The 21,686-nt window shown below is 40.1% G+C and overlaps 1 protein-coding gene across 1 annotated transcript; it reads right to left on the reverse strand.

Moving 5' to 3' along the window:
• Positions 1-997: 997 nt before the first annotated feature.
• LOC136361521 (solute carrier organic anion transporter family member 1C1-like) lies at positions 998-19,957 on the reverse strand. The gene is given in 19 exon segments (XM_066319509.1): positions 998-1,044; positions 1,047-1,219; positions 2,255-2,309; positions 2,312-2,347; positions 2,350-2,370; positions 3,569-3,634; positions 3,811-3,815; positions 7,269-7,450; positions 8,416-8,435; positions 8,438-8,580; positions 9,566-9,761; positions 11,327-11,491; positions 12,434-12,679; positions 13,452-13,550; positions 14,610-14,756; positions 15,093-15,214; positions 15,846-15,978; positions 16,716-16,857; positions 19,829-19,957. Coding segments are annotated over 19 exon segments (2,127 nt in total).
• Positions 19,958-21,686: the final 1,729 nt, after the last annotated feature.

Raw genomic sequence — 21,686 nt, forward strand, 5'->3', positions numbered from 1 at the left:
AAAAACTGGAAAATGGATTCCTAACCAACACTCGATGTCCTAAGTGTTATGTATTGAATTCATGAGGTGCCCAGAGACTGTGGCTGATTTTTCCTTCCAGCAAACCACCTTCCTCCAGCCCTGTGCCTTGTTGGCAAGGATAGGCTATGTACTGGAGATCCCTCCACTTCCAGGCTGCCAAGTCAGGTTTTGTGCCCCAGCTCCTCTTGGCTGGTCTCATGGCAGAGGGAGTAATGCCTTAGTTTAGCTTTCATGATTTTCACATTCTGGCTGCCCAGGGGTGCAGTTCTGAGCCTCACATTCAGTGTCACTCAGCTCTCTTCACAGAGCAGGGAGACAAAACAAATCCTTTCCCTGCTGGAGACCAAGGAAAATTTTCAGGCCCAAAAGCACAAACAATGTTGGCTGAAGGGAGGAACAAGAAGGATGACCTCACAACCTGAAGCTGTAATTGGACAATTAAATCCCAATATAAATGGACAAAAACTTACAAAAATATAAGACCTTGTGACTGGTCAGCCATTTTGACCATTCTTAGTCCACCTTGGGTGTAACCCTGGTCAGGCCCTGTCCCGCCCAAGGTGTACCCTAAAGGCCTTACAATAAATACTGACTTCATTCACGAGTTCTATCCAGTCTCTGTTTCAGGTCAGCCTTCCCAAGGCATCAGTAGCTGCATGGCAGCATCCCCTACCCCTCACACCCAGGAGGAAACAAGGGGCAGCTTTGTGAGGAAGGAGGGAGCTGAGGGCCAGCCACATAACTTTTTCTCAGTGAGGGTACAGCTGCAACTCCTCACCATGAAATCCCTCACTCAGCAGAAAAAAACAGTGAGCAGTGTTTTTAGAGCTGTTCACACGCTAAAAATTGGTGGTCTTTGCTTTTGGGTTTACAGTGAGAAGTGCAAGAAGGTGAACATTTTCAGGATGGCTTCTAAGATACTGCTTCAGTGGAACACCACTCACTGGGTAAAATCATGGTGGAGATCTCAGCTTTCCTAAAGTCTGGTCTCCTTTTCTGGCCAGTAAGTTGACTGAATTAACGGTCACTATTGACAAAATTATCTTTTCTGCTCTTTGTCTCACAGGTGTCTCTCTCCCCGCTGGCTGAGAGGGTCTCGTCTTGTGGAGAAGACCTTTTTCGGAGAACCCAAAGGACAGCAACACTGAAGAAAATGGACACCGTGCCCAAGACCAAAGTCAGCCCCAGGTACACATACCTGAGAGAGAAATGATTGATCAGAGCCTATGTCAAAGGCAACAAACGACTACAAGGCATTGAGGACACATTCATATTTTCACCAGGTTAAGCTGGGTAAGGACACCTCAATCAAGGGGATGACCCTGGAGAGGGGATGTGTCAGCTCACCCAAGTCAGGTATACAGTGGTCTGTGGTCAGGAAAGCATCTCAGGCATTGACTGACCTCCACCCCAATTAATTTCAGTAAGAATAGCACTAATATTTTTAGGCAGTTACTCTATTTCTTGGTCATCTCATAAACAGTACCAGTGATGTCAAGACCATTTGATGACATTTTTGCTTTGAAGGCATAATGAGAGCACCAACAGCAGCAACAATGACATCATAATGTTTTATTAGCAAAAGAGTCCCAGCTGAGATTTTGCTCTTTCCTTCAAGTTTTCAAAACAAGATGTACCCTCCTCTCATGTTTATTTTCCTTGTGGTGGAGAAGGGGGCAACCTGTTCTCACATTTTCCTCTTACCACTGTTACTCCATTCTTCATTTCTGGTGAAGCCTTTCACAAATGCATTTCAGACAATTACTGTCCTCTATCAATAAATAAATTGATAAAGACAATTCTGCATTTAAGCCTTTACATAAGCGAAGCATGTGGCACCTTTGCCTTCCATTTTTTGATGCAGCTCCAACATGGAGAAAAATGAGGTTTAATAACTTATTTACACACACATATACTATGACAGCAGAGATGCTGAAAGCTGAGGGAAGCTTTAGCATAAAGTTGAGTTTCAACACAACTTTTCTTTTGGTGAATTATTAAGTGACAGTTATCTCCAACTGATACTGAAACAAGTTTACCACCACTCCCCCCCAAAAGATATTGAATTAAAAGAGTGGTGGAAATGTGAGCATCATTGTTAATATTGTTAGTCAGCCTTTCATTCAGTTTCAAATCTGTCACTCAAAATTTTAACAGAAATTCTTCTGCCAGTGACAGGTGCAAATGTAGTTTAAGAACAAAAGTGAAAGAATTAATGGAGAAGAGCTGTTACCTGAGTGCACTGGAGTCGTAGAGTCTGCATGCTCCTCTTCCCCCACACCTTTTGTTTCCCATTTCAGGCAAGCGGTATCTATGGCTACTCCAAATACACTGGGGCTGGAATCCCCGCTGGGCGTATTTAACAAATAAATAGAGGTAAAAAATTAATTTCCAGGGTGAACAGCTCTGATCTAGAGGCACTTTCACGCAGAACACAAAATAATATATTCTAACAGCAATGACACTCCACACTGTTTGCTGGTTCAAGAAGACGTGCCTTGTGCTGCCCAGGCACACACCGCCCTTTCCTCCTGTGGGGAGCCAGGAAAACATGAAAAAACATCAAAATCCTGTGGAAGTTCGTGGAAGGAGTGCTGGCCCCTCCTCCTGGTTTGGTTTCCTCACCCTGCAGGATATCTCTGGGTTAAAAAAAATTAGGAGATACTTCTCCTTTCTGGAGAGCAGTGGAGTCTGTTCAGCTTGGGTGCAGGGATGTCCTGTGCGTTGGGGGTGGATGAGAAGGACAGAGAAGGGGGGCTGGGAGCCTGAAGTGGGGCTGCAGAGATCCTCCAAGTATCTTGAGATCCTTACTGCGGAAGGGGCAAACCTACTGCAGTTCTTGGAGGTGATGGAAAGAAAAAGGCTTTTTCATGTACTGATGGGGACATCCTGGACTCTGTCACCTGGGGAGCCACCCATAGTTTCTGGAGGAGAAAGTAGGCCTGGAGAGAAATTCTGGCCTGCCAAAGTTGTAAGAAGGAAGCCAGTAGCTTGTTTTGATGAAATTTCATCCATTAACTCTTGCTAATTTTTGACTTGCTTCTTGCTAATTTTTTTTCCTGAAGACCTAAAGGATTTTAGGATTTCCAGTTAATTGGCATCTCATGTTACCTGTGATTTGAGGTGGCTCTACCACAAATCTGCAGAGAACCCTGTCCCCAGGCACACCTGTAGTCAGATTAATTCCCTTAGAAAACCAGTGAATCTATTGCTTGAAAGCAATCACAATTCTCAGCCATCGCTGTTCTATTATGCTTGTTGCTGAGTAAGGGGGACAAGATGTAATTCTGATGTTAGCTTCACAGTCTACAGGATCACGTCTCTATACATATTGGCATCTGTATTTTAATTACATCTAAGATACAATTATGTGATTTATGAAGTACAAAGCAATTTCTTTTTTCCAACCTTTTTTTTTTTTTAAGAAATCATATGATGTTTATTTGCAGATAGACATTGTTCTTTCCAACAATCAAAGCTTAATTCTAAGATAAATGATTAGTGAGAAGTGTTATTAAAACTGACTTAGGAGTACAAATGGACTTACCAAGTACTCTTATTGCCAGGGTATAGATACCAAGTGCAAATGATTTCAAGTGGGGTTTTAATGCATCTAAAAATAATAATAATAATAAAAGAGGTGTTAACTAGAAATAAGCATCAGGTGTATATAATTAGAACACAAATAGAAAGCGAGAGAAAGGAAAGAAATGTGACCTTTTCCTCCTTAATGTCATGGACTTTGACCAAATTGCACAAATATGTAAAAAAGGTGATAAAACCAGACACGGCATCTAGGAATTCTGAATGTCTATACTCTAATTCACATTTTAAGATGGATTTTCAGATGATAGCAGCACTTAGGTTACTAACACAGGACAAGAAAATTGATAGTGAATCATTCATCCATTGGATAGTTTTATTCAGTTAGACTCTTCCTGAATTTCAGTATCAAGTCCCAGGCTAGTACAAGGTATTTGGGAACTCACTTTTAATGGCACCCTATCTAGGATCAGGGTCCACACCTCCTGTAAAGGTAAATCCTTCAAACCATTCTCTGATGGAGCAGACCATTTGCATTTGGACTCTTGCAAGAGTGCAGGGTGAGTCCAAAACACACATCCAGTTCTTCTGGCTCCAGACGAGCCCTGCTCCAGCCTTGGATCATCATCCTGGCTCCTCACGGAGGGAAAGATGGTGGGCAGGATAGCCAGGCTGCCTTTTTGAGCCCTGCTATCAGCAGAGTGTGTATGGAGCCTCTTGGACTTGCAGGAAGCACCTGCTCCCTCACCAGCTGCTCAAAGAGTGCTGTTTCTCCCAGCACGTACCAGACTATTACAGTCCCCAATCCAGCACAAATCTGGGTATAAGTTTGATTTTGTCAAGTGAGTAGTGCCAGCCACATGACTGAACAAGGATGTTTTTGGTATGTGAGTAACACAGTGTATCAATATGGTAATTCATAAAGCTTTTGTCACTCATTCTATTCAATATAAATCAGAAAAAATGAAATGGGATGAAATTGAGTCTGCCATTATGGATGAACATAGCACTCTGGAGGTACAATCTGTGTGGCCTGGAACTAGGGCATCTCTGCTTCTGCAAAAAACTATTGTAATTATGAATATGTTTTTAAAAATAATAAAAACATTTCAGAATGAACTCTGCTGTTCCCCACCAGGAATAGTTTTCAACACTTTATTCTCTAATGCCCTCATCAAGGATATCATCACACAATCTGTTGATTGTGGCTTATACAAGCACTGCCATCTATGAGGGCATGACTGTAAAATGATTTGAAGTTGGAACAGTGTCTGATCTCCTACTGACACTTGCTATACAAACACTCCTAAGCCTAGAGTACTCCCAAACAAATCTAAGGACATAGAAAGCAAAAAAGTGGAAAACCAAAACCCATAACTGATATTTGATATGTGTTTCATAGGATCTTTATACTGCAAAAAATATTCTCTTTCAGATGAAAAACAAATTGTTTTATTCTTTTATTGTCTTTGCACGGAAACAAGAGTCCTTTGTGATCCTGAGTGATAGCCAGACCTCTTAGGGAGATCTGAGACTTCCTTTTCACAGCCTAATCACCTGCTATTAATAAGCTAGTACTTTACTTGAACAACAGCTATCTGAACTCCAGGGCTTTTTCTCAAAACTTCAGGGCTTTCCCAAGTTCCCTTGGCTACTGTAATTAGGCTAATGCCACCAAAATGACATTCAGCCAAATGACTTGGTCACCAGCTGTAAGCATATTTCAATTACTTCAGTGTGCAAAACCACCAAGGTAAAAGTCACTAAATCTTAAAGGCGTTTAGGGATTTAGCTGTATTTGTACTTTCTGGCAGGTGCAACGATATCTGCCTCATCTGAAAATATCAGCTTGTTAAGTGCTGGAATCTTAACAGAGATGACTGAATACTGAAAATTTTTAAAATATATCATGGAAAAATATATAATGAAGACTGCAACTTGGACCTCGGGACAGTTTGTGTTCAAGAAAATTTATTTTCCTTCTGGTAATGGAACCCACACACTCAATTCAGTCAGATTTTTGGAGAAAGTCAGTCAGTGATGGATTTCAAAGTCAAAAGTAAGCGTGAACTTAAAGTGGAATTGTGCCACAGGTCATTTGCAGTGCAGAGAAAAAAATAAAAAAGGATTGAACTTACTGAAACATGTTTTATTTAGCTGCACATCAAAGGTGGATGACTTCAATCCAGCAGGAAAACACGTAACTTCTCAGTTTCAGTTAAATGTCTCTCAAAGTAAAATGATTTTCAACAGCACTAAAAGCATTGGAGCAGAACCAATAAAACTGTTTTGCTGATTTCATATAACAAGGGGTTTAGTATTGTAATTGAAAACCTCTCTAAGCTTTTCTAACTAAATCGATAAGCAGTAAGACCCCTGAGAGCAAGTCCTTAGGGCTGAGAAGGGCAGGCAACTCCGTGTGATTTAAGCCTGTACGTGTTCAGTTATGAACATCTCCCAAACACTTAATTTTTTATGCAGTGGAGACAAGAAGAAAGCAGGAGGCTGAGCATAGCTACCACAATTTTTAGGCCCTGTGTGGTACCAGAACTGTACATTTTCCACCATATGTCTTATGGATAGATGGAAGACGTCATGTGGAAGGGAAAGGGGAAGGGAACTGCATCCCTGCATAGTTCTATGCCCATATTTATCCAGCATGTCAGAAACAACCACAGAGAGCAATCTGGCGTGAATCCTGAAGGCTTTTCTGCAAGCTCTCCACTCATGAATCATCCTCACCTTGGCACATGGACAGTTCAGTTGTGCAGAAGCTTCAGTAAAAATGGTCTAAGTGGATTATAGTATGATTGTTCTTGGAGTGAGCCCCTGGGGAGAGAGAGATGCTGCGTGGTTTCCTAGCACTCAGTGGTAACCCTGCAAGGTGTGTGAGAAAAGCCGTGCAGCTTGTGAACACCTCACTGGCAGTGTTTGTACAGGGTAAGTGGAGAAGGATCCTCACCTCAGCCATTTCTAAAAGTCTCTGTGTGAATGTTTATTCTGGTTCAAGGATTGTGATGGAACCATAGCTGAAGTCAGATTTCTTTATTTAGGTCTTTCCATATGGCCTATGTTCAGCCAGTTCTAACACTGGCATGTCCATGTGGTACAAAGATACCAGCAACGAGACAGGGCCTGGTCTAGAAAATTTAATTCAAAACAAAGAGAATTTGGGAGCAAGAAAATGCGGTTATAATACTAAAGATTAGTTAGACTGGATTTACTGTTGTTTTGTTTCAGTAATAAAATGTGCCCATCTGGAAATAATTGGGAAAAAGGAACTGAGAAAGAAAGGTTTCCAAAACAGAGCAGAGGAGAGCAGGACTTGGAATCCAAAAATTGCAAGTAGCTGACAAAAGTCCAGATTAAGCACTTGTAGTATTAAATGCCTTTTGCACTTGCTAAAATAGCTTCAAAGCTTATAGTGATGGACAAATACTTCCAGCAGTTAAATACGCATTGGGACAACCATTCAACAAATGTGTGATTATCAGAATAGGAAAAAAAAAAAAAAGCATCTCATGTTAAAACAATTGTTAAAACAAGGAGAAAAATCCAGGAGTGAACAATTATATGGAATATGCCACCTTGCACAGCTGCAAAACATTTCCTAATACTAGCAACACCAGGAGGGGAAGGAGTACCAGTCACATGTCCAAACACTTTGAAAACATTTGGCAATGCTAGCAGAAATTATTTCTTACCTTAGAAGCAGTATGTATCCGGGTGTGCCACCTACTGACAAAGTGTATGAAGTGATAACTGATATTACTAGAAAATACAGAAACATTTTGGGACACTCATTTCCTTTTTGACATGGTCCCACCACAGCTGAGGAGCTTTGTGAAGATTCAAAGGTTCCCACGCAGCTGCAGTTAAAAAACACCTGGAAGAGAGCAGGCAAAAGTGTATGATAACCTAAACGGTGGAGAAGTGGATGTTTAGGAATTGCACATCATGCTTTTCTGGATGGCTGAAAGTTTAGGTCCAAAGTGGGAAATGTTTTACAAAAGGAAAAGCTTAGTCAATGAAGGAAAAAAATACAAAGTATCTACTGTTGATGAACCTATTTATTATTTTTTTTCCAAAAATCTTGGTAGCCAACAGCTAAAAAAAAAAAAAAAAAAAAAAAAAAAGGGCTCCAACATTCTCTGCTTGTGATTTCTGCTGGCAACAGCAAAGTGAGAAAATTCTGAATGTTGGTGGCATGCGGGAAATGAAGGCACAGAAATTCTCAATATCTTGTGCATGCAGGCCCAAACACAGTAATGAATACAGGGTTTGACCTGAGACCTTGAAAACGACTTTTAAATTTAGGGACCATAAGCAAAAATGGGTTTGTTGTTTAAGCAGAGACTTATTAAGCCAGGTAGTGGAAAGTTCTAAAGCTTTAAAGTGTTACAGAAGTAGTTACAGAAATAGTAAAAAGTTTTAAGGTGTAACAAGTAAGTTACTTTGTCACTATGATTGGATAAGAAAACCCACATTGCAGTAGGATGTGTTTAATTAGCTATTGACGTGAAAGTAAAAATACTATGTGTGGCAGTAGATTATTGGCTAATAAACCTTTAAAAAACCCTGTAACCTGTGGTACTGGGACCACTGACCATGGACATTTCACCTCTAACTTATGCAGTGAAGACGCCTCACTGTTCATGAGACTGAGGCAATAAATAATATTTTAAACATCTCTTGGTGGTCCCGCCTGTGGCAGATTGCTGAAAACCCTGAGGAGTTCAGGGCTGTAGAGGATGTGTCCTGCTCAGTTTAAACCCACTTACTCTGACAGACCTGGTTGTATCAGAAAAAAAACCAGATCACGTCTCATATGGAAATGAAAGATTGCCTTACGGTGTTTTTCCCACTGCCGTGGATGCCTGGCAGCCGGCGAGGCAGGCGGAAACATAGGTAACTCCATCCTCCCCACAGATGGGGTCCCAGTCGTTCTTGGAACACGAGCAGCCTGAGTTGCACTCTGAAAACAGGGCTTCCTTGTAATCAGTCATCGGTTTAGCTCTATGGAAAAAGAGAAGTCACAAAGGTATTGATGTGGAGGAAGTCACGGTCATCTCCTGGGTTATGCTCTCTTCCAGGTGCACCAGGCCAGATCTTCCCTCTGTTCATTAAATGTTCTCTTCACATCAGCACAGCAGCGTAAATCCTTATTTATCTGTTATCCAAAGGTTTTTGCACTATCACACCACCTACTTTGAGATAGTATTTACTTTATTGAGGGGGACAACTAACAATTTATATTCATGCATTTTCTCAGATTTTTTAAGGTTTTAGTTATGCAGTTTTAATGTAACTAGGCAAGTGGCAAAGAAGTGGTTGAGTTACTCATGGGAAACAGGCTCTGTAGAAGTTAGCAAGGAATTTTTAGAACGGGATTAATCCAAACTGAGTGTCTGATACCTTGCACGACAGCTCTTTGCCAAACTCAGCCATCAGACACCAGTGGAGTAGCTACCAGAGCTGCTGTGAGTCAGTGCTGGAAACTCCTCCCAAAAAGATAGTTTTACAGAGTAACAGCATGGGCAAAAATGTTAGCCTCAGGTGTACCGCATGGTTAAACATCATGGTTAATCCATGAATCCTTAAGTTTTAAGTTCAAAGGCTATTAAATGCCATTCATTGTTCAGCGGCACACAAAAGGCAAGAAACAATTAATTGAATCTCTTCCCCCCTACTGAGCTACTCACATTTCCAGGAATCACTGGGCTCAAAGGATGGGTCCCATGGCAATAATAATTAAAAAGTAATCAGAAAATTAATCTGTACTTGCAACATAAACCCCACTGGTTTATGCCATAATCATGAGAGGGTCATGACACAACGCCCACTGGAATGGACCGGTTTCCACTGATTTGAATCAAATTTCTGGGAAGCATATTCAGGTCAGTCACTCTCTTTTCAACAATATGCACTTTGTGAAATAAAATGAGGAAGGAGTTTGGTTTGCAGCAGCCCTTTCTGCTGAAGCATGGCCTTCCCAGCATACCCGTGGTACGACACTGTCAGTCCGGCCACGTCTGAGTTCTCACAGCCCATTGCAAACAATGAGAGGAGCAAAAGGTAACCAAAGAAGGATGACCCCAAGGAAAGTTTTGCAGCCCCTAAAACACCGATTCCAAACTTTTTCATGATCAGTCCTCCGGAGAATATGCCAAAGGCCACAGCAGGAATGTTAATAAGACCTGAAATCAAACAGAAAATCTGTATTATGAAAACACCAGCTCAGTGGACTAACCTTATCAGCTACAAAACCAGCTGCATCAATCAGATGAAGGAACAAAAAGTAAAAGATCTTCAGTCAGGGCATTTTATTTTGTCCAGACTTTGACTGATCCTTGGAGTGTTACAAAGGTGGTGGGACAGCTGTGAAAAACTTACTCCCAAGGACATACTTCTTTGCTGGTTCTTTGACAGAGATTATGGATAAAGCTTAGATAATGCTCTTCCAATTTCTTAAGCTAGGTGTTTTTTTACCACAATTAGTTTGTCAGTAGAGTCATCTGCTGATTCTTAGAGAACAAATTTAGTTTTATATAATGCTAGGAAAGCCTGAGACTTTTTTTTTTTTTTAATGTGACCTATCTATCACAAGCTCTATCAGAAAGTGTTTTCTAAAAAAAAGAAAGAGTAAAAGAGGTTGTGAAAGAGACAGAAACACTGTGAGTTTGAGTCAGCCCTCAGGTTTTTTAGGAGGGTGCATTTGGAGAGAAAAGAAAAGGAGGAAGAAAAATAACCTGATTGCAGGGAGAGCCACTCAGCAGGATCCTTCCCTAACCGAGTCATCACACACTCTCTGTTGGATATAGCCCCTATGCTCAGAGAAATCAAATGGTTCTTAATCCTCACTCACTTTGCACATACCTGAAAGCTTAGCTCCAGAAAAATCTTTAAATACAGTGAGAAGTACTATACTGAATGTAGGGATTGTTTTCTGGGCTTTCTTTGGCCATCAACTATACTTGAAGATTTCTCCTTGCTTTGAGGAGTTTCGTGCCAGGAAATTCCAGCTTCTATCTTTAACGGAATTAACATAGCACAATGGATCATTACAGCTTTTCTGCATATATATACCTCTGTTGCTGTGCAACTAATGCTGCTCTGGAACAAGGCAGTTCCCTCTGTGTTAGGCAGATGTAAACCTCTTTGCTGCTTAATGCTATTGAAGCCCTGGACCTCTGGAGCTGAACCCCACATGCGGTTTCAGAAATTGGGCAGTCAAGTCCACCCTCCTGAAGTCAGCTACAAAAATGTTGATTTCTGTACCCAAAGGCTGAAGCAGCTTCTCTCTCATATGCTGTATGGGACAGCTTGGGATGTGACTGGACTTCCTTTTATTTAACACCAATCTCTTCAGAGTCACCCATGGCACTCACTGAAGTGATCATCATTTTGTTGAAATAAATGGGAAGCCATTAAGGCAGCAGATCTTTCTGATGATAAATTTATGTAAACTATTTTAAAATAATTTCTCATTTATTTTCTTGTGTTGTACATATATTACTTTTCAAATTTCTAGTTAAATGGGAACTAAGATATCAAATCATGTAAACTTTTACAGTAACTCTTGCATAGATAAACTCAGAGTTAATTAGTGCTGAAGGAGAAATGAAATAACTTACCTTCTGTGAGCTTAAGTCAGACAAGGAAGAAGAAATGAACATACCCTAGAAAAATAGTTTTCCTATATGTATATGCAACTCCTACAATGTCCATTTTAAAGATATCAAGAAGTAGATATAAACATTACCTATAACAAAGTTAGTTTTTGAAGATGTCTGCCCATACTGTTGTTCAATATACTTTGGCTTATATGTCACCATGCCAATTAAAGAATTGAACTGAATGATACTTGCACACAAATACAGAATGTAAACTGGATTCCCAAAGAGGTTCTTCAGTGATGGGAAGAACTCTGCAAGACAAAACAGCAGAAATAACAAACAGGCCAGAGAGAGAATCACTGCTGTGAGTAATGCTTTGTAACATGTGTGCACCTCCAAAAAAACCCATAACTGCAAAACCTTTCAGAGGGAATCTGTGAAGTTCCCTGATGCTTCTAACAGCCCCCCCCCCCCCCCCCCCCCCCCCCCCCCCCCCCCCCCCCCCCCCCCCCCCCCCCCCCCCCCCCCCCATTTCTGGATGGAGGAACAGTGGAGCAAAACACTAAGCATCAATTTCCCAGAAGAGATATTTTGTTTGAAATGCCTTCTTTCCATCATAAAGTATGAATGATTTGGTTTCTCTACGTCCTCAACAGCTACAGCACCGTTTAGCTTAATCTGGGGCAAAGAGTGCTCAGCACAGCTGACAATGAGCACAGACATACTGAGGTACAGATTCAAGTTTTCAGGGAAAATTCTTTTGGCAAAGCATGACCAAGGAAATGCAATTGTACAAACTAGGTCCTGTCAAAATCCAGACAGCCTCCTCTAATACTGCAGCTGGTCTGTGCCCATCTATATTCTGATCAGATATTGTACATGTTTTCATAATGCATGAGCTTACAGGAAAAAAATGATTAGCGAAAACCAAGGGTTGGTTTTCTTTTGAGCACTACTTCTGCAACAGTCACTATTTGCAAATAAAAAAATTTTGCAGAGTTTCATGATTTGTGCTGGGCCACTACTGTAATTTTACAAATCTCAGCCAAAGACATCCTCATGCAATAGTAAGTCCAGGGAACATTGAGGAGACCTTTTTGTGGGTACTATTGAGATGGAAAGTGAAATCTAGGGGAAAAAAAACATAATTCTGAGACCATTAAAATAGGGACTCAGAAAGTATAAAAATTTTTAAGTCTAAAAGCCTCTGAGAGAAAATCTCAGCAATCGGGAAGAAAACTCAGGTGCTTTGCCTTTTGCCATCTCTGCAATCTTCGCTTGCTGCCAGTAGGAGGTGCGTTGGTCCTTGTTCTCCTCAATGATGAACTTTGAGTGCTCGGAAGAGGTGCTGGAGTCCTTCCTGCTCTCAGGCTTTGGGAGGTGCTTGGGCAGGAACCAGAATGGGATGCCAGCCAGGATGCTGATCACTCCAGCTATCAGGTACCCCAGCCACCATGCTCCCACCCACTCCACGTCCTTGGGACTTATCGTGATGCTGTCTGGAGAAAGCAGAAAACAAGAAACAAATAAATACATTTTGAGAATATTTGTTACTGATAAGGAAGGTGGTTTTGCAGGGACTTTCCATCCCCACCCCGCCAGGTTTAGCTGTGCTATGTGTCACAATGGGCATTTTACAGGAGCAGCTGTGGGGACACGCTGAGGACTTGCTGATTGCTGGGGCACAGCAGCAGCCCAGCGCTAACACTGCTGTGCCAATTGCACACCCCCAGAGATGCTGCAAGGACCAGCACTAGGGGCAGTCCAGGTGCCCACTCGTTTCCAGTCAGGCTGTTCTGCACAAAAGCCCCAGGAAAAAAAAAAAACAACAAACTGGTTTCCTCCTGCTTTTTTCCTTCCTGTTTTCTCAGAAGAAGGACAATCAAGAGAATTGGCACCCCCTGCCAAACCACTTTTCTGGGCAACAACAGGATATTAAAAAAGCACACGCAGGATCCTGAGCCTCAGTCCTGTTTCCTCCTGGCTCCCATTATCTCCCCAGAGCCTCCTTATCAGACCATCTCTTGGAGGCACCTGCTGCAGACCTGTGGGGCTGAGGCAGAGTCAGACCTCCTTCTTCCTCTACTCCCATCCTTCTTGCCAGCCTGTTCTGCATGGACCACTACACTGTTGTCATCCTTTTCATTTCAGGAAGTGCCTACTCTACCCCTGCTGGCCTCTCTTGTCCAGAAGATAACCAGAGAGTTCTTGGCCTAAAATAGGCATTTTGGAGCCTGACTGGATTTTTAAAGCCTGAGTGTTCTGACTTACCCAGATCTACAAAGCCAATGTCAACGTAAAGTTTGGCACACAGGGATCCCAGGAGAAAGCCAAATATTGGCCCTATAATTGCAACTGTCTGTACACAGCCTGGAACAGAAAACAGGGGATGGTTACACTCCTGAGATAAAAAGGGGCACTGGTTCTTCTGCACCTAACAGCAGATTATGGCATGTGACAGGCATCAAGAGATATAGTTACACAAATTGAAATATTTTCAAGAAGGAAAAAAGTCGTCGATAAAATTTTCCCCACTGCAATGACACTTTTTGTTGTTGGCCAATTACAGAGTTAAACTCAGCCTGAAGGAAAAAATGTCCTAATTTGGATGAATGGCCTAAACTTAATAGCAGCACCAACCTACAATTGCTAGGAATGTTTTAGCTGACAAGATTAAAGTAACTGGGAAGCAAATGTCATTTTTTAGAGTTAACTGATCACTTTAAGTTGAGGTAGGCCCTAAATAGGCTGAGAAATCACTTTGCTTTGGCTTTCACTGTTAATATGTTTCAATACACCCTCAGCCAAACTTCCTGAATACTTTGAATTTGACAAAATTCACCTGGAAATCTGGGAAGACTGAATCTTTTACCGAGAGAATCTGATTTTTTTTGCCTGGCTGGAAACTTGTCAAGAGCAGATGCTGATGAAATAGGATTTTTGGTAATATTTCAGGTGAATGTGCAGTGATCAGACAATGAACACAAGAAAACACTGATCCAAACTTTCTAAAATTTCAGTACTATTGTTTATAATCCTACGTAAATCTGGAGGGAATGTTTTGAGTGCCCACTGAAATTCTATTTTAAGTGCTTAAAAAGTGCCTGTTTTTATCACTTTCCAGAGAACTGAATGTGCACAGAGGCTCAGCAGTCCACATCCAGAAGAATTAGGAAGATTAGGGTAACAGCAGGAACCCAAGGTCAAATTCTTTCACCAAATTAAGATAATAGAACTGTGCTGGTATAATTAAATGGGAACTTGGTCTCTTGAGTGTACATGACTGTTAAATAAACTTTAATATTGGAAATTATGCAAACAAAACAATCAGAGCAAGTTAATTCAATAACATTCATTCCATTATTCAGAATGACTCCATTTTCTCTGGGGAAAAATTCCATTAGGAGAAAGAAATAATGTTTATTTTACCAATATATAAGGCAGCATTCTCTTCAACAGCATAATCATCGATATATGTAATGCCCAGGGGCTGGATAGGGGTTTCACCTATTCCACGCAAAAGATTTCCCAGTAAAACATAGATCCACATGGAAGAGCCTGCTTCCTTTTCACATCCTGTGGGCATAACAAGAGACTACAATGATGTGTTTACAGTAACAGTTTGACACTGAAAGCTCAGGGCTTCTAAAATACTTCTGTTGTGGGAGAAAGAGTAGGAAAACTGTGAAACAGTCTAAGGTAGACAAATTTTTAGCAAGAGCTGCATCAAAGATACTACAATTTTGCTGGTTTTATTAATTTGCCACCACATTCCTTTTTAGAAAACTCTTTCCCTTCCTTCTAACCAAAACTGAGATCTCCTGACAGAAAGATTTGGGAAACATCAAGAATAGTGAGCACTACCTGCCCCAAGATTTAATGAGAGATCATTAAATCAGAGATCATTCTCACCTGCATTTATTTTTGTTTGAGATTTCTCCAAGGCTGAGAGTGGAGTCTGGCTTTTATCCTGCAGACAAGGAGAGAGGCTAACAGTAGAATTGATGGTTGAAGGGAATCTTTCATACCTGTATCTGTTTAGAAAACAAAGTTGTATTTATTCATAAGTACTGATAAGCAAAACCAATCAAATCTGTAACTAACAGATAGGCTTATACCACTTAAATGCAAATTTCATCTCCATCCCTATGAACCCATCTGGATCCATTGCCAGTGGTAGTTTACAGGGGATAAACAGAGCTCCATTTATACTGCAGCTGTAAGCGAAAATTGTCCCGTCGGTTCTTTTTGCATGAGTGATTAATTTCAGTTTAACAGGCATTTTACTCTACTATGATACATGAATTTGGACTGAGATTGTCAGACACTGGTGTATCCTCTGGCTTGTGATTGGTACTCAGATTGTCTTCCTGAGTTTTGTCATCACTTTACTGACATTTCAACAATTCTTAAACCACACCAAAATATGGCAAATCAAAATCAGAGACTAATAAAAAAATAAATTGATTACAACTGAAAATAGTATACATGTTAAATTATTTGCTCTACAGCAATAAATCTATTCACACACACACAAAAATTAAATTAACTACCCACATCCCCATATGCCTATTTCTATCTTCATAATCAATACCTAAATGTTTTAGTGAGCTGCCATTCAGTGTGCACAGCCCAGCTGGAAAACAGTGACCACTCTGCACTTACCGTCCCATGAAGAACTGGGGCATTGCGATTAGGAATGTTCCAGCTGACATAATTAAGCAGCCTGCTCCAATTATTCTTGGCCTGTGAAGCTTTGCTCCAAAGTAGCTCACTAGAATTATGATTAGGAGGTTCCCTTTGAGGGTACAAAAGGAAAACTGAGTCTTACTGCTTGTTGACAAGAGATCCCCTAAAACAACAATTCCTACTGTGTAGTATAGGCACTGATTTCAGGGAGAGAGGGCTGATGGGCTGGTCTTTCTCCTTCCTTCCAGGCATTCTTCCAATGCCTTCTGTGATAGAAAAACCATAAACCCTTGCAGAAACAGCTCGAAAGGAGGAGAAAGACTGTGCCATCTGAAGAGAGCAAATAACCAGAAAAGCAGAAAAAGGAGGAATCAAACAGAGTTTTATACACTTAGGCTAAGATTTCATTCCCATGAGTACCCCAGTCCACTGAACACTCATGAGATAAATTCAGTAATCTGAAATTGTAAGAGACATGCTGGAAACCTTAGTGTGAGTGGGAAGGAGAGGGACTGGACAAGAAATATAGATTACAGTTAGAGGTTTTTCCTCCTATTGCTTAATAAATCACAAAAGACAAACACTTGTGGGGAATATGGATTTCTGTCTCCAGAACACTCAAAATGTCAATTAATATGAATTAGCCACATGCATAGCTTATCAAATTTTTTTTATTATCTTTGCTGAAGTGCTTGTATTAGCAACCTTATCCTATTAAACATAATCATACTGATAGTCCCACTTTTTTTTACCAGGTGAATCTTGCTCAGTTTTATGGTTCAGGGAAATTCATACAATCATTCTTCACAACAAATTGCATAGCTCTATTGTTTCTACAGCACATACCAATTTCAAAACTTCCATCAATAACACCAACCAAAGAGGAAGGGATGTCAAATCTTCTTTCTATTTGTGTGATAGTACTTTTTAGATAACTTCCTGATAGTGCTTTAGCAAAATAAACAAAAGACAATGCACCAAGAAATATCTGTGAAAAAAGGACAGTGATTAAAATCAGGCAGTACAGAAGATATATGAATAATTTTTAAAGTTCTGCGTTCCTACGTCTTCTTTTGCCTAATAGCCAAACCAATATTTCTCCTACTTCTTATTAAATGCTAGATTGGAAATTTGTCCCTCTCTTATGAGCAATATTGATAAAAACTGAATTGACCATTGCTAATTTCAGGTAGATGCCAAAGCTACTGCTCTGTTGAAAGACAGAAACTTGTGATTTTCTCAGGAGGGAGTATCTTACATAGTAACCATATGGGTAAAGGCTAGGTGTGGCTTGCTGCAGAGGTGAGCTCATGAACATTTTAAAATATGTTACATGTTCTGTGAGATGAACAGTGACCTGCCAGGCAATTCTCTTCTAGACTCATCCTTCCCCTGCAACATCTCTTGCAATCACTAATACATGCATTTTCCTCAGAGTGCACCCTGCATTTTGCTGGGGACAACCTTCTCCCATCCTTTTGTTTTACAGAGACAGTTTTCTCTTTATAGATCACTGTATCTGTTTCAGCACATTCTTCTGAATCAGGAGTAGGCTTTGGAAATTAAACTCCATCTCCCTTCACAGTGCTTTGGTATATACTTCAAAGGTACAGACTGAGCCCCTTTCCCACAAAATTAAACTGTAAGATGAGGGGCTGGTCTGAAATGCATGTAGTGGGAGTGCAGGGTCCTTAGCATGAACTCTTTGCTTCTGCAGATCTATTGACTAAATTTGCCCTCACTGAATGCAGCCCAGCTGAGTTTATGTGCTCCACAGATACTCACACACAGTGCAGCACTGAGCTCAGCCTTCAGATACAGGTGGTGTTGACTCAATATGAACATGAATAGAGATGCTTTCTGTAAAATCCAGTCCCAGAAATTAAGAGACACATTAAGGTTTTATTTGAATAGAAGTCTAGAACTTTGTGCTGCTCCTTAACCCTCTCTGACAGTCACCCTCCAAGTAAGAAGGTGCTCTGAGCAATGCACTCACCTCCAGTGCAAATCTCCCTACATCTCATCTCACAAAGCACAGTGGTAATAACATCACTGCTGAATGCAAATTCTTGTGTTAAGGTTCAAATATATCTCTGTGTCAAGTTCAATAAACTTTAACCATTCTGCTTATCACTCCTTCAGAAAGAGTTGTGGGTAAATAAACATATGAAACCCCTCTCTGTTTTTTTTCCTACAGCAGCAGCTGTCAAAGAACTCTCTAGTACAAATATTGTAATAATATTTTACATCTTCTGTTTGTTTATGCCCTTGGATTTTAAATAGCAATGTAAAAGCACATTTTATTTTACAGGAAAATTGCATAGGCAAACTACAACTTGAAATGCTTCTGAATGTCTTTGGCACAATTTTTTTACTGGGTTTGCAAATGTCCCAGGTATGCAGTGGTGGAAAGACACTGTTGATTTAGGGCTAGGACACAAAGGTACACATGATTTCACATTCTTCTCTGGTCTGTCAGTGCTTGTAAGTAAATATTTCACCACATCTTTCTGATTACTAAAGGTGAATTTAAGACATAGGAAGGTTGTTAATGAAGGTTGATAATAGGAAGAAATAGCCTGTTGTATCTGCATATTGTTTTCTTAACACATTAGGCAAAACCTGAAGCAGAATTCTTCATGACTTAGAGATTTCTTTAATAATTTCATTCTGACTCAGAAAGACCTAATCAGAACTCTAAAAGGGTTAGTTCACAAAAATGGAGAGAAGTTTTCTAAGTTCCCACAGGAATACATTAGTTATATCAGTTTGGGCTCCCAGAAGACACAACTTCTTTAAAGAGAAAGAAACTGAGCTGAAATATTATTGCTTTTCTATTTCAGGAGCAAATAAACTGATTCCTGACTGGCTAACCTGTGATTGAAGTTTTATTCATAAAGGGGATTGGATTATCATGGTAGGAAATGGAGAAGCAATGACAGAATTATATTATGGTACAAAATATATTTAATATAACTTATCTTCTATTTCAAAACAAAACCATTCAAAATTGATAGGCTTCTATAGGGAATGTTTTTGGCTGTACTGGGAGCTGTATTAATATCTGAAAGTAGATGTGTGTTTGAATGAGGGGAAAAAACCAACAAAAATAAAGATTGTGCACAATGAAAAGAATGGGGCAAGGCTGAAGACTCATTTTCTGTGTAACTCAAATCATCTCACCATTGCATGGTGATTTTGAGACCTCACCCAAAATCATTTTGTCAGCATTTTGGAAGTCAGGTAGAGGAAGTAGGCAAAGCTTTGTGCTGCCTGCTGTGTTCTGAACAGGGAGCAATACTCCTCTGAGGCGCAGCTCCCGCCAGCAGGTAGGCACAGCTACACTGTGAGGCTCAAAGCTGGCATCTCCCACCATCTCCAGGAAAAACCTTCTTGTAGGTGAGAGAGACAGGGATAAAGTGGTAACACTTCTGCAGTTTCATTTCAAAGTCACCTCATGCAGAGTTCTGTTGAACAAGGAATATTACAATAATGCTTTAATAATATAGCACTTGTAACAGAGAGACCATAATACAATATAGCTTTGGGGAGCCCAGGAGACTACCAATGGCTACTCTTAAAAGAGCAATGTGCACTGACAGCTGCCTGTGGTATCTCTCTGCCAGTGCTCTGTTCTGAGCTTCAGGTGGATCAATAAGAAAGATAGAAGGACTTTTTAGGATGGGTCTTGAAGAGCTCATAATATGCAAGACTCAGCCAACAGAGTATATTTGATGACTGCCAAAAGCTAGGCAAATACAGATCTGAAGAAGATTTTCTTGTGACTTAGAAATATCTCTAATAATTTCATACTGACTCAGCATGATATAATAAGAACTTAAAAAGGGAACATTCATTAAAAAAAAAAAAAAAAAAAAAAAAGAAGAAGAAGAAAATAGAAAATAAAAGAAAGAGATTTTCTAAGTCCCTACTGGAATATTCAGAAACTCTTACTCTACCTTTATACCTCCACAACATGACTGTTTTTCCTTGGACGCGGATGATTCAGACTTGAATGAGGATCGGTCCACAGGCATAATTGTGTTGTTTGAGAAAAAGTGAGTGTGTTCTTTTGATGAAATCTCCATGATGGTATCCTCTGCCTCTAAAGCAGAAAACATGGAGAACACTTTAAAAGGGCATCCTATTAGCTCAGCCTCAAAAGCTCATCATGTGACAGCAACACCCCGCTGGACTGTTTTCCCAACAACAGCAATTACCAAACTTTACAACAGAATCTGACAAGTGCACTGGATGCTTAATTATGGAAATTTGCAATCCATTTGCCTATAATAATGGAGATTAAATCATACTCAGCAAACAGCCATCATCTTCATTCTCCAGCTATCATCAGCGTGATTTCATTAAACATTTGACCAAGCATTGCCAACAGACTAAACAAGGCTCATTATCATTTTAAAAAACATTTCTGAAGTCTACATGTAAATTCACATTTCTAGATGTGACCAGGTCTGCAGAGATTTCTCAGCACTGATCCCTGAATTTCCCATATATCTGGGACATTAGGTAATTAGATCAAAGGAAATCTATCTCCGTTAATGAGGCACTTGAATTGTTTTAGATGGAAACATTAGCTCTAATCGTCTGATCTTAGCTAATGAGTTACACGAGAATAAAGAGATTTAGTTCCCTTTACCATTTTACATAGAGTCTTAGGGCTCAGCGATCAATTGTTTCAGGAAAATGTGAATTTGTTTCTTTGCAGGTAAATACAAAGAAGTAAAGAAAACCTAAATACTGCACTTTGAAAACAAAAGGTATCAGTAATTCTTAAATCTCTAGTTACATACTGCAGTACTTTGTTTTTAATTTCAATCTCTAAATCAGATCTGAAAATATTGATGAAATCAGCTCCTGTGTTCACTTTTAGCCAATTCTGTGTTTTACAGAACTGCTGTCTGAAAATACGGATGGCAAAAGTTCCTGTTCTTTCATATTTGTCTGAAGACACAGATCTCACATAAGTTAAAAATATGTATGGTTTTATGCATATGTATATACCTCTGGATACATGTGTTTTCATGGCTTCCCAAACAGGCACTTGTTTTACCAGAAACACAAGTGAAAATAACAAAAGTATATCTTTAGATGGTAAGATTTGTTCATAGGCTCTGTTCATATATGAACAAGACAAAAGTTCTTTGTGGCACCAAAATTTTCACCAAGATCTCTCCATCATTTAAAATAAGAGCCGTGAATACATATAAGAGAAATATTTGCATTTCGCACTGTCCTGACAGTGTATTTATGTATTTCCTTATCCATGCTTAGGAATATAGAGATTTTTTTGCAATTAAAGAAAGTATTTTTTTTTTTTTTGCTTGCTGAATACTTATTGCACCTACTCCTGTTCTGCTTTTGATCTCCTTGATATCTTGGGAAAAGTCACACAGTCTGTCTCTACCCCACCTCTGAGCCTGTACAATGAGGAAAGATAGCATGTACCTCACTTGCATGAGGATGAATTCTTTTATGACAATCCCATAACGTGTGCTGCCACGCAAGCACATCACACAGCCTCTACTGCAAGGTTCTAAATGCTTTGCATGTTTACAGCAATTTTGGGATGATAAAACCTCAAAACCTGGAAAAGGAAAACGTATGCACCACAGCTAAAGGAATTGTCCTTATCTCTGAGCAATCCAACTTCCAGCTAGAGAAGGTGTGGCAGAGGTGTAGAGGGTCTCCTTCCACTGCACCACACATGCAGGATTGGTCAGGACACAAAAAAAATTGTTGTGGTGGTGTAGGGGTGGAATATGATAAACTTATGCTTGACAGCAGCATGCAAGCTTG

The sequence above is a fragment of the Sylvia atricapilla genome, chromosome 5 (assembly GCF_009819655.1).
Source record: "Sylvia atricapilla isolate bSylAtr1 chromosome 5, bSylAtr1.pri, whole genome shotgun sequence".
NCBI lineage: Eukaryota > Metazoa > Chordata > Aves > Passeriformes > Sylviidae > Sylvia > Sylvia atricapilla.